At 45.1% G+C, this 12,666-nt stretch overlaps 1 protein-coding gene across 1 annotated transcript in view; it reads left to right on the top strand.

Annotated features, from left to right (window-relative positions):
- Window positions 1-504, top strand: part of T265_12498 (hypothetical protein) — a gene marked incomplete at both ends in the record, with an annotated part of 6,489 nt that extends 5,985 nt beyond the window's left edge. Inside the window, 1 exon segment of the mRNA XM_009164022.1 lies at window positions 367-504. Within this exon segment, the coding sequence (XP_009162286.1) occupies window positions 367-504 (138 nt within the window).
- Window positions 505-12,666: the final 12,162 nt, after the last annotated feature.

Below are 12,666 nucleotides of genomic sequence, written 5' to 3'. Positions count from 1 at the left end.
CCTCCACGGCGGTGGGAACGATCAGAACGGAAGATAGTGTATCCCGGTAGGGAGATAAGAGCAACAGGAGTGCTAGGAGAGAGCCACGTTTCTGTGATGCAAATGAAGGTTGGACAAGCTATAGTGGAGATAGCTTGGATGTAGTGCAATTTAGGTAAGAGAGAGCGGGTGTTGATTAGAACGACAGAAATTTTTATGCGTAGCGTATAACCAATCGTGGAATTCTGTCACGTAGTCTCCTCCCTTTGCACCCAAGGTTGCAGACTCTCAATTGAAACTGTCCTCATTCAAGAGAGCGGGTGTTGATTAGAACGACAGAAATTTTTAAGCCATGCGTATAACCAATCGTGGAATTCTGTCACGTAGTCTCCTCCCTTTGCACCCAAGGTTGCAGACTCTCAATTGAAACTGTCCAACGCTCATTCAAGAGAAGGCTGTTCCTTCGGTAAAATCCCCTCTTACCGCTTCCGCTGTAAAATCTGGGCCCCAAGCCACTATGGCTAAGATGGTTAAGGGTTAATTTAACTCTCTTACACCGTCTGCTGCACAAAAACGCCTTTATAGCTGAGGCTAGACCAAACAACCGCTAGAGACTGTAACTCCTGCAACCTTTCAGTGTGTCCCCCAGTTCATACGACCTACGCCTTCACTTCTTTCTTCTTAATTACGTCTCAACTGGAACAGCTGAGCAGCTGTGAAGCATCATGCATTATCATACATTTTCCCAGTCCGTAGACAAATACTTACCTGTGAAACTGCTGCCGCCTTACTTAATACCCTGCTACCCCCGAACTCCTCTAAGAATCGGGTACAGTGTGCAACTGAGTTTAACGACGATACGGTTAGTGAGTGAACAAAACATCCTGTTGTCATTTCTTCCTATTCTCTCGGCTTGCTTAAAGCTAATGTAGAACCTAAATTCATACTTGACTTAAATATGCTGTATCACTGGCCTGGTTGTTTTCCCCGTTTTCTCAGCCAACTTATATCTCGTCCTAATCAAGTTGCTACTCCGGTTTTCTCTGTCAGCTCTTTCTATCGACTGGCACTCTTAGCCCCATTCTAACTGACAAAAATCAAACCAAAGTCAACTTTTTTCTTCATTAGCAGAGCGCATTCAGCCCCATGTATATATATATATATCCATGTGATGGTGTGCCTCACCAAGGACACACGCAACATCGCGGTACTCTTCTGCTTGACATATTAGCTCACGCCAACGCTCCGACGCCGTTTACCCGTGGCGCACTCGCCGTGAATATCACCATTCCATTTCGAATCCCATTACCAGCTATCGTTTCACTTCTCCTCCACGACCTACCTCTACCAGCATCTGTGTGCTGTTTGCTTGTTTGAATCGACTGCGCTGTTTCATTGCCCTCGCTTTCATCCTACCAGAAAAATTGATAGCTAGAGTAATTACTGTTGCAAAAATCGCGTTGACGGCTGCTTGGATGGTTTTTGACCTTGCAAATCTGGTGGCATGCACGAGGAATGAAAACCTCGTGTGGTGGACGGGTACGCACTGCAAGGATGGTCGCCTTGTTGCCTTGCATTATGTGGCCGTCGTACGCCCGACATCTCTCCAGTAGCACGGGTGCATCACCCATTGGTGGTGGTTCTGAGCCTGGCCTTAAAATTCAGAAATCATAAAAGTACTGCTGATTTCTGTTTGTTGCTGCTGGTGTTGGGTTCGCCTCGGTTGAGTTATGTATCTGACAGCGCCATAAGCCACAGATAAAAGAACAGGCACCTCATCTATCAAAAAATTAAAAAGTAAAATAAAAATAAGGCATATAGCTGGGATAGCCAGAAGATAACCTGTGGTGCCGATGACCTACATCGACGAGCACAGCTGTATTTGACTTCGTCAGAACAGAGGCCAAAACGCATTAAAGCCAATTTCGCCAACCAAACAAAGAACACACTGTTGTGTACACATGATTGTTCCGCTGCGCAGTAGGCTGATGCGTAGCCGTATTACACACCTACCTGCTGCTCCCAGGGGCGGACACGAAAGACTTCATCGTGGCTGATAGTAGTGTTTCAGGGACTAGTGGCCATTTCTCTTATACTAAACTCCTCTCCTGGTACTGTATAACTCATCTGATTAATACCGGGTTCACCAGTTATCCCGGAATTTCACTCTTGTCAGCCCCTATACATCTGATTTCCCTAAACATACCACCACTCTTCATGCCTAAATCGGCTTTTAATATATCCCATGTACTTTGATATCGTATGTCAGCAAACCAAACTCCTGGCCGCGGGTCCATTAAGTACAAATCCATCTATATCCTATTCCATATAATCGCTTGTTGTCATTACATAACCGCCGCGGACATCAAGTTGTTCTTTCTATGTATAATAATGCATGTTACCCCATTTGGTGCCTCCTCAAACCCACCATGCCTTACTCATTTTATCCCGCTTCATCTTCCCAAGCTTTGAACTTCGGCAATGCCTGGTTTGGACGACATGGTTGGCTGTCATCTGATTCAACTGGCCTGTGACCTACAACCACAGGATCATCAAACGGACCAAAAAACCCTGCGATTCCATATCGGCTTCGCTCCACCTTGTGTCCCCGACCAGCCTGAAATGAGTCACGCTGCTCAAATAACCGCACATCTTAGCCATATCGCCTTAAATGTGACGTGCATCACCGGGCTGTGCAAAAACTGAAGGATGTGAGGCCAGTGATGACACGGCACTGAAATACCCAGTCTGATAGCAAACCTGCGACAGTTCCATTCCTTCTCTCACCCGAGCCCTCTCGACCACTCGTTCCATTAACCGCAAACACAAACCTCCACTTGACCCCACCTGCCTCCATGACATATTAATTCCAACCCGCTAAACTATTTCTTTGAATTTAACCATCTGTAGGTGTGTGCTTCCTACAAAATTCAATGACTCTCTATACAGTTCATGTTCCGGCACGCGTATTGCCATCATCTTACTCATCCAAGGACCTATTATGCCCAATCCCAAAGCAACAACACCTGTGAGCCTCTACAGTTTCGCTGCACACAATGTCTCCGTGATTTTTGTTAACGCTTATCCGCTTTACTAATCCCTCCACTTCCTCATCGCCACTTACGCTTTTTGTGACCCTGGCCATGAGCCCAACAGTTCAAGGCCATGAGGCTTTGGAGGTGGTTTTAGGTTTCAGTTCAACATGAACGGCCGGATGACACCAACTCTGCTGCTTTACCTGATCTGATTTCGTGGTTTCTCATTTTTCACCGTTAAAACTTTTCTTGTCATGTGTCAGGCAGGAACCTCTTGTATTGCCCTCCCTTGCTCTGCTTTTGTGCCAGCCACCTTCAAATCCTAACGATCTGATGTTGCTCAATATTCTCTCCAATAATGCATGGTAACTGCGCTTCCATGTTAGTGCTGGTTTAGTGATTATCATGCTTATATCAGATAATGCCCACCCCCTCTGACACTGCCCCCTTTCCAAACCTCCCCTGTTCCCTCAATCCCCGCCAGGCATCTTTTATTCTGGCTGTAACATTATGATCATACCTGGCGGTATGTCACCCACAAGTTGGGAGTAAACGTTATTGATATAATTGTTATTACAGTTTCTCATCATTTGTTGGGGAAGAACCCTTAGTTTTGACCTCCCGTCGTGTTGTTAACTGTCATCCTTGAATGTGAAGGCCCCATTTTAATTAAAGTCGGTATGTGCCATGCATGCTTGGAACAACCTATAATTCGTGTTTTCCTGTTCCCGATGTCTACTGCGTTTAGGCTTGACCCATCTGTGCCGAATAATGCCTACTATTTATAACTGCCTTCTTTTTTTTCGTTGCTGGTCAACGACAATCGTCATCAGTCGAGCCGGTATTCTGGCCGTACCACAAGATCATCCCTAGCGGTACGCCAGTCATCAGTTGGGACTAAACGTTACCATTATTAATAAAAAAATAGTTGCACTTAGTACATAATCCTCGTGCAAGAAGACCTTCTTAAAGTGCTGGTCTTAATAACCGGTTTTAATAACGAATATCAGATTTCTTCGGTTGCCCCTTGGGCCGTAGTCACATAGCGAGTTGTAGTATAACAGGAGTGTGACAGTCAAGCGTCATCAGAACGCTATATGAGGTAGCTCACTTAGTGATTTAAAGTTGAAAAATGTGAGCCAATGAACCTGAAAGAGGATGGTAACCGTTAATAGAAGGAAAATATATTTACACTCATAAGTGGAAATGAGTGAAAGAAAAAACCGAAAGATACAAAATGGAGGTCAAAGAGAAGAGAATATGTGCGCACATACTACTTAAATTGATTAGTTGCTGTAACCTTCAGGTGTTCTGTCCCATCCAAGGGAAAACTCTCTCTTTGGGACAGAGTTCTAGCCGAACATTTTGCAAGTACCTTGATGAATTGCAGTGTGATTCTGATCGTGGAAAGTCCACCGACAGATCGGGCACTGGCGTTGAACTTGAAGTCGAGGGTTGCTTTGAGAGCCCCACAAATGCTAAAAACGTCAAACTATCAGTCTCCAGCGCCGCCGGCTATTTGCACACCCAAATTATTTTTGCCAAAACTACAGTCTCCAAAGTTGTGACTTTAACCGGGAGTTAGTCTAACCCATTTGCACCTTCTGGTGATGTGTTGCACGTAGCATTTTGCTTGAGTGAGAGAAATTTCAGGGTCACAGTCCCTCACTGATTCGCATTTTCTTACCCCTTTACGCGACACAAAACAAGAAATCGCACTTTAGCATATTTCGGCGTTCTTCGGTGTTTTTTGAGAATCTAAATAATATCTAACGTAAATTCCACTCAGCTTTGACAAATGCGATTATGCTGGCAAAATACATTTTGTTCGGCGAACCGGGTCACAACACATTATCTCGTGGATCTCAACTTCCATTAAGTGCAATAGTGTTAGACAGCTTTATGAACTGTGCAGTGGCAACGCGGGGACTATCTCTTTTGATGATCTCCTTTCCCAGATATGCATAACTTGCCTTTAGATAAGACAGCATCACAAGACAGCTGCATGTATCATTCCTATTATGAGTGGGACGCTCCATAGATGATGACCGTCATGAAGCGCCATGATAATGGAACAGTTGTCACTCACCTCGACGCTGATTATGAGACCGCGCCCATGCACAGTAACAAATTCCAATGGCCAACGACGGTCTTTCATACCCATAAACATACGCGATACCGCTTATCTTTGCTACATATAGTAACCATCAGCCCAGTACCCATGAGCATGGGCAAAAATAAGGCCTCAGCTATGTTTGATATTCTGATCTAATGGCCCATCATACCCGTTGCTGTACTCGATGTCGCCTCGCCTGGATGCCTATCGTATCTGCTAGTTCCGTGTTCATGTGCGGCATTGATTAACTGATAACTTAATCCAAAACACTCTGTCGTATTTGTAACCGTACGCGTTGTCGCTTATCATTGCCATGTGCGAGAAACCCCGGGCCAGTATTTATGCGAACCGATGAATACGAGGTCTAAACTATGCACACTTGCCTAATCTAACGGCGAACGATGGACCTCATACTCACAGCTGTACGCGAAATCGCCTACCTTGGCTACTTTTTGAAGCGGTTAGGCCAGTGCCTATTTGCGACGCTGATTATTAGGCCCTAACTTTGCGCAGTGTCTTAATTTAACTGCTTATGATGGCCCGTCATACCCATAACTGTGCGCGGTCCCACTTATGTCTGCTATCTATAGCAAACAACAGACCAGGTTCTATGCGGGCCGGTAAAAACGAGGCTCCAAATATGCATGATGTGTTAATCTAACGGCCAGCGACGGCCCGTTATAACCGTAAGTGTAGTCGATATCACCTACCTTAGATACTTTTCGTAATTGCAAGGCCTGTCTACGTGCAACGCTCGTTACGAGGCTTCAACTATGCCAAGCAGCCAAGTCCAATGACCAATGACGACCCATCATACTCATTACTATACACGATTTTACCTGCCGAGGCCAATTAGAGTAACTGCCGGGCCCGTGCACGTGCTTGTAGCTGACTGTGATGTCTTAACTGTACATTATAGATTAATTCAACGACCAAAGGCGATCCTTCATATCCATACGTCGTCCACCTGCCAACACCCCATGCCTGAAAAATACACAACTAACTTTAACAAATCACGTTTATCTTTACTGGTAGCCTCGGTAAAAACAAACTGTGTGCAATCAAGTTCTCAGCTTTTTACTCCACAGGGTTTCTGAAAAAATGTGTAACCAATTACGACTCGTACACATTCTCCACGATATCCTTAAAAGAAATAATTAAAGTTGCAGTGATTAACTCGCCAATTGCTTAACAAGTCTTCTTGTCCACAATTCTTCGCTGAACCTGGAGACTTACCGTCACAAAGGTAGCCTTACGACTTGCTGAATTGGTTCAGTAGGAGATAACGAGGGAGCCGGGCATAAATCGATGATTCGATGGCGGGATTCGGCAACCATATGCATTATTGGGCACAACAAAGTTAAAGCTGAAGAGAATAGTTACTTTTCAGTCGTAAGATCAAGTGATGTAGGCTTGAACCCTAAGATCCCAGGACCGCACATGTATTCAAATGTGCATCCATGAATGCAGCAGTATCGAAGATCTAGTGTGTGGACGGGTGCTCGCTGTCAAAACCGCTCGTTTAAAGCACTGAATCTCAACTTCACTCGATTTTCGCTCGTCAATACCGATGAAATGCAGCTTGATGAAATCGACGGCTCGGTCTTCCCAATAGAAACTCAGCCACGGTGGAAATCTAACCAACAAGGGGCACCCTATTGGGCTTCATCCAACCGATCATTCACTTCAAAGTATTGCAAACTTTCTTCACTTCCGAAACCATGTCGACTATATACGAATAAATGAATTAGTAAGATAGCTAAACATGATGCCATCCAACTGTCTCAGACAATGATAGTGATCTACCTGAAGACTTTAGGGACACACTCTTCAGTGACAATCCTTGGTGCCCAACCAGAAAATCGTTATCTAACTGCTGCCTCATGAATTTGCCGACACCAACCAACACGAGCTATGGTCTTGAGACAACCGTTGTCGAACACCTGAAAACGCCTTGGTTCCGCTCCTCATGCAGGCCAGTTCTCACAGCCATACGGAAGAACAGCCTGTACTGTCACCAGATACACACGTTTCTTGCTGTTCGCGGATATACCGCCACGATGCCAAAGGTGTTTCAAATTGGCAAGGGTGACCCCAGCACTTCAGGTTCGTGCATTGACATCATTTGCCACACTACACTAGAAACAATACAACTTCGAATGTAGATGAAACGCTGCACCACACTACCTATTCAACCCGATCGTAAAAATAGCTGCGATCATATTTAAACTTTATTCTTCCTCCGAGGATTTTTTGGCCAAACAAAAATACCGCCCTTACCACAGAATTGCACATGGAAGTTCAATCATGTCAAAAATGACGTCCAGAAACCGAAGTATTCCAGTGCAATGATGGCATGGCACTGCTATACTCACTTTGATAGCACATCCGCAATTACGCACTTCCTTCTCTTTACTGTACCCTATCACCTGCTTATCCCATTACACGCAACTGCGAACAAACTCACCCTTTATTCTAGCTATACTCTTATGACCATGCCTGAAGATACGCCACTCACCTGATAGAATAAACGTTATGATGACAACGTGACGCTGTGGGTACAAAGTGCACATAAAAGACAACATCATCATCATCATCATCCTTGATAGAAAGGCAAAAAATGCCAACGGAGACTCACGAAATACACATGATATGACGCCTCAGACGCAATTGGTTTCACAGAGCTCCACGCTTTTCTTTAGTCCGTAACAGCTCGGTTGTGAGACCAACTCATCATACAAACACGCAGCAACACAAGGTATCTCCGATCACATGTCTCTGCGAGTTCTGAGCTGCCTTAGATGTGCACAATCTAGCCAGTGCACGTCCCTCATTCGTACGTATGATATCATTAGTTCGCATTGACCGCACACCCATTATCTACACGTAAATATCGATTACCGTTTTTGAAATCAGGTAGTTTCGCCGCATTGAAGTAGTTGGGAATTGTGACAGCGTTTTCCTAGAGGCTTTCTAACTCATATCAAAACGCTTTCTGGCAGACCTTTTGACACTTTTTCCTAAATTGAGTCAGCAATGTAGACACGGCTCTCATTACCTCTTTTGAATGGGAGCTATGAACCACTATGAACCCCCGAGAATATCCTAACTACAATGACAACCTTAAACGACTCATCAAAGGTGTCCATGTGCGGGGCTGTCCACGGACCGAAGTACGGCGTCGCGATAGCGGTACCGTGACTACCATACCGTCTGATGGCTCGCTCGTAGTTCACATTATGTCTACTATTTCCCAAACAAGCGTGTTACCTACAAGACCATTCCGGTCCGTTTAATTTGTGTGAGAATTTAGAAGCAGTGATCATCTCATTGTGTCGTCCGTTTGATCAGGTTACAAACCCAACAGCAGTACTGGTAGCTCGGTACATCGGTGAATATCAAACCTTGGCCCAGACCAGATATATATGATATATATATGATATATATATGATGACCATCATAAAAAACAAAAAACTCACTGGACATGACGAATTCCTGGGATTCGGCGGGACGCTTGCCGCAACCATAGAAGAATTTTCCATATCCACTTAGCGAAGCCCCCTTCAATTTGAGTCTCCAAGGGCATAATGGGCGTGATAATTGTCCAAGTCGTTTTGAGACTATTTCCCAACCCAGAAAGAAGGCACGCGAAGAACCAGCTTTTCCACGAAATTTCCGACCGCTTTTATAGAAACAATGCTATAAGCGACCGGCAGCCTTTGAAACACGAATTCCGCGCGCACAGTGGACCCCGGGTTCGTTTAAACAGCTTCTTCTAAAACTATGGCTGCTTGGGGAGATTTCAAGCGCCCGAATAACTACCATCGAATGCTAAAACTTTATGTTAAAGTTTTCCTTTTTCGGGCCTTGGTTTCAGAGAACAAAAAATGCCAACGGAGACTCACGAAATACACATGATATGACGCCTCAGACGCAATTGGTTTCACAGAGCTCCACGCTTTTCTTTAGTCCGTAACAGCTCGGTTGTGAGACCAACTCATCATACAAACACGCAGCAACACAAGGTATCTCCGATCACATGTCTCTGCGAGTTCTGAGCTGCCTTAGATGTGCACAATCTAGCCAGTGCACGTCCCTCATTCGTACGTATGATATCATTAGTTCGCATTGACCGCACACCCATTATCTACACGTAAATATCGATTACCGTTTTTGAAATCAGGTAGTTTCGCCGCATTGAAGTAGTTGGGAATTGTGACAGCGTTTTCCTAGAGGCTTTCTAACTCATATCAAAACGCTTTCTGGCAGACCTTTTGACACTTTTTCCTAAATTGAGTCAGCAATGTAGACACGGCTCTCATTACCTCTTTTGAATGGGAGCTATGAACCACTATGAACCCCCGAGAATATCCTAACTACAATGACAACCTTAAACGACTCATCAAAGGTGTCCATGTGCGGGGCTGTCCACGGACCGAAGTACGGCGTCGCGATAGCGGTACCGTGACTACCATACCGTCTGATGGCTCGCTCGTAGTTCACATTATGTCTACTATTTCCCAAACAAGCGTGTTACCTACAAGACCATTCCGGTCCGTTTAATTTGTGTGAGAATTTAGAAGCAGTGATCATCTCATTGTGTCGTCCGTTTGATCAGGTTACAAACCCAACAGCAGTACTGGTAGCTCGGTACATCGGTGAATATCAAACCTTGGCCCAGACCAGATATATATGATATATATATGATATATATATGATGACCATCATAAAAAACAAAAAACTCACTGGACATGACGAATTCCTGGGATTCGGCGGGACGCTTGCCGCAACCATAGAAGAATTTTCCATATCCACTTAGCGAAGCCCCCTTCAATTTGAGTCTCCAAGGGCATAATGGGCGTGATAATTGTCCAAGTCGTTTTGAGACTATTTCCCAACCCAGAAAGAAGGCACGCGAAGAACCAGCTTTTCCACGAAATTTCCGACCGCTTTTATAGAAACAATGCTATAAGCGACCGGCAGCCTTTGAAACACGAATTCCGCGCGCACAGTGGACCCCGGGTTCGTTTAAACAGCTTCTTCTAAAACTATGGCTGCTTGGGGAGATTTCAAGCGCCCGAATAACTACCATCGAATGCTAAAACTTTATGTTAAAGTTTTCCTTTTTCGGGCCTTGGTTTCAGAGAACTTTTGGGTGTGCGTCTGGGACGGGCGGTTTCCAGCTACACCCAGTCAGAAGTGGCTTGTCTCATTGCGCGCACTGTCGTCATTCGTGATCTGAAAGGCAAAGCCACACATCTAGCAGCGCTGTGCCGGAAAATCCTATACATACCGAGTTAGGTACGCTGATCGCCAATAGCCTGGGATCCCATACAACTACAAAAGGGAACGACCGTGGTCAAATAAGCCGCATAAAGTTCCTCTATCGGAAAACGTTTACTGTGTTCATTGTGCATTTTCTTGTAAATACGACCCCTTCAGATTGCCGCCTAAAGAAATACTACTTGACGGTCCCATCTAATGCATGCGTGAAGCGTCAGGGACATGGGAAACAGGTGGCAAAACGCAATTCAAGGTGCAAGAATAGTGACGAAGTCATGCCCACCGCAACCTCTCAATCCCCAATGATTCCGGGCGCCCAAAGTTGACTGTGCACGACGTGCAAGCATAACCATCAGAATTTTCGACCGATGTGTAAAAACGATTTCCCCAAAATCAAAGGGCTCATAAAAACCGAAATTTCGGGGAGTGAACATCAGTGCAAACTAACAGAAGTCCCTAAAAGCACCATAGTACGTCATAGATGTCACTCCAAACCCTCGGACCCAAAACTCCGTAATATTATCGAACCTGTAACCTTTCTGATATCACCACATTTCTGCTCCCCACTTTCATACGCAGCAAAGATGGTGCTGAAGTGAGTAACAACCAGGTGCACCAGTCTTTGATTAAAAACGTCTAGCCTGAAAACCCGTTCATACTTTTACTTACGGAAACCTGGCTCACAAGGCACATATCTGAAGTCGAGATCTTGGGGGAGGGCTACTCTAATTTCTCTGCTAGCTCGACGAGTGAAAAGGGAACTTGGGTTGCTCTGTACTTAGATCCGACGCTGTTCATCTCAGTCCTCCTCTCCGTCAAAACTATTACACAAAGCTGTGATGCGATGTGTATTAAAATTCCATTGGGTTCGACTGGCTTCCTTCACGGCGTCGTTTACCGTTGGCACTCAAGTCAAACAAAGGATTACCTGATCCTCACGAAAACAATCAAGCAACCATTTTTCGGCTAAAGCTCCATGTGCCTTTGCCGGTAGATGATTCTGACGCTCCTCAGTCCGACTGGATGGAGCTCCAATGCGTCGGGACAACTGGACGTTTCGCGTCGATGCAAGCTTAAATCGTTAAACAGTGCGCTTGGACTCAAAAGATCGTCGCACTCGCCGGATACCGCGTCGGCGGAATGCCATCCCTGCTGAATTTGCTTATAACCAATGAACGACGCTTCCTTGGTTATGTGTTAATTAAGGCTCAACGCGGAAGTAACGGCCACTGTGTGCCGACCTTTGATTTCATCTTCTAACGTGCCAGTTACCAGGACCCTCAGGCGCACATTAGAAACTTCCGCCGTGCGGATTCTTTAGGGCTGCATGTTTTCTCAACCAGCGTAACGTACGATCAACTTTGGTGGGGGATACAAACAGGATAATTTTTGAGAAAATTTACGGGGTGATGTGGCGCTCGCCTTAAGGAGACCGCGCTACAATCGAACAGACAAAACACTGTCCAAAATTTTTCAGCTTCTACAGGAACTGAGCCTCAACGTTCTTCCAGCATGGTGGCCACAGATGACAAAGAAGTTGAACGGAATTCCGTAAGATGTGAAAAGACTGCAATTCAGAAGTATGTCAATGGAGCTTATGGAAGCAGGCCATGATGCTTGACCTCGCCCAGGAATAAGACGTACTTTCTGAGTACATGGGACACCACCGATGAAGCAAGCGAAAAGTTCTCCTCGAGGAACAGAAGGTGGTACACACAAGTGATATCCCGTGCCTGTGAACAACTCCAGAAGGTCTGAATTTGCCCCAGGGACCACATTAAATCAAATCTAGACAAGGCGCAACTGATATCGACCTCTATCCGACTTGGTCTTCATAGGGAAGGATGTTCGTCTACTCTACATTGTTGGGGTCAGAGGGGGCTCCTTAGCGAAATGTCGCTTACATTGGAGAAGCATTTCAAGACGGTGTTTCGTCAACTGGTGGAAGACAGTAGCCTTTCCTTTTCTCGGAAAGAAGTGCCTTTTTCCATATCCTAAAATCCTTGATTTCCAACGCCCACGCCCTCCAAACGGATGAATACTCTGTAAATGGCTGCTGCTGGACCAGTACCCACTCTCAATGACGGTAACTGTTTGCGTATATTATTCGGAGGAAGCTCATCGAAGGCCTATGTTTTGCATGGTGAGAACAGATCATCATCAAGAGAGTAGACGGAAAACTATATATATATATATATATATATATATATATATAGATATTTTTATACAGATCCCCGTTGCAATGCGCCAGTG

Source organism: Opisthorchis viverrini, assembly GCF_000715545.1.
Source record: "Opisthorchis viverrini unplaced genomic scaffold opera_v5_2, whole genome shotgun sequence".
NCBI classification, from domain to species: Eukaryota; Metazoa; Platyhelminthes; class Trematoda; order Opisthorchiida; family Opisthorchiidae; genus Opisthorchis; species Opisthorchis viverrini.
The sequence above is the reverse complement of the archived record's forward strand: the minus strand, read 5'-3'. Positions and strand labels throughout refer to the sequence as shown.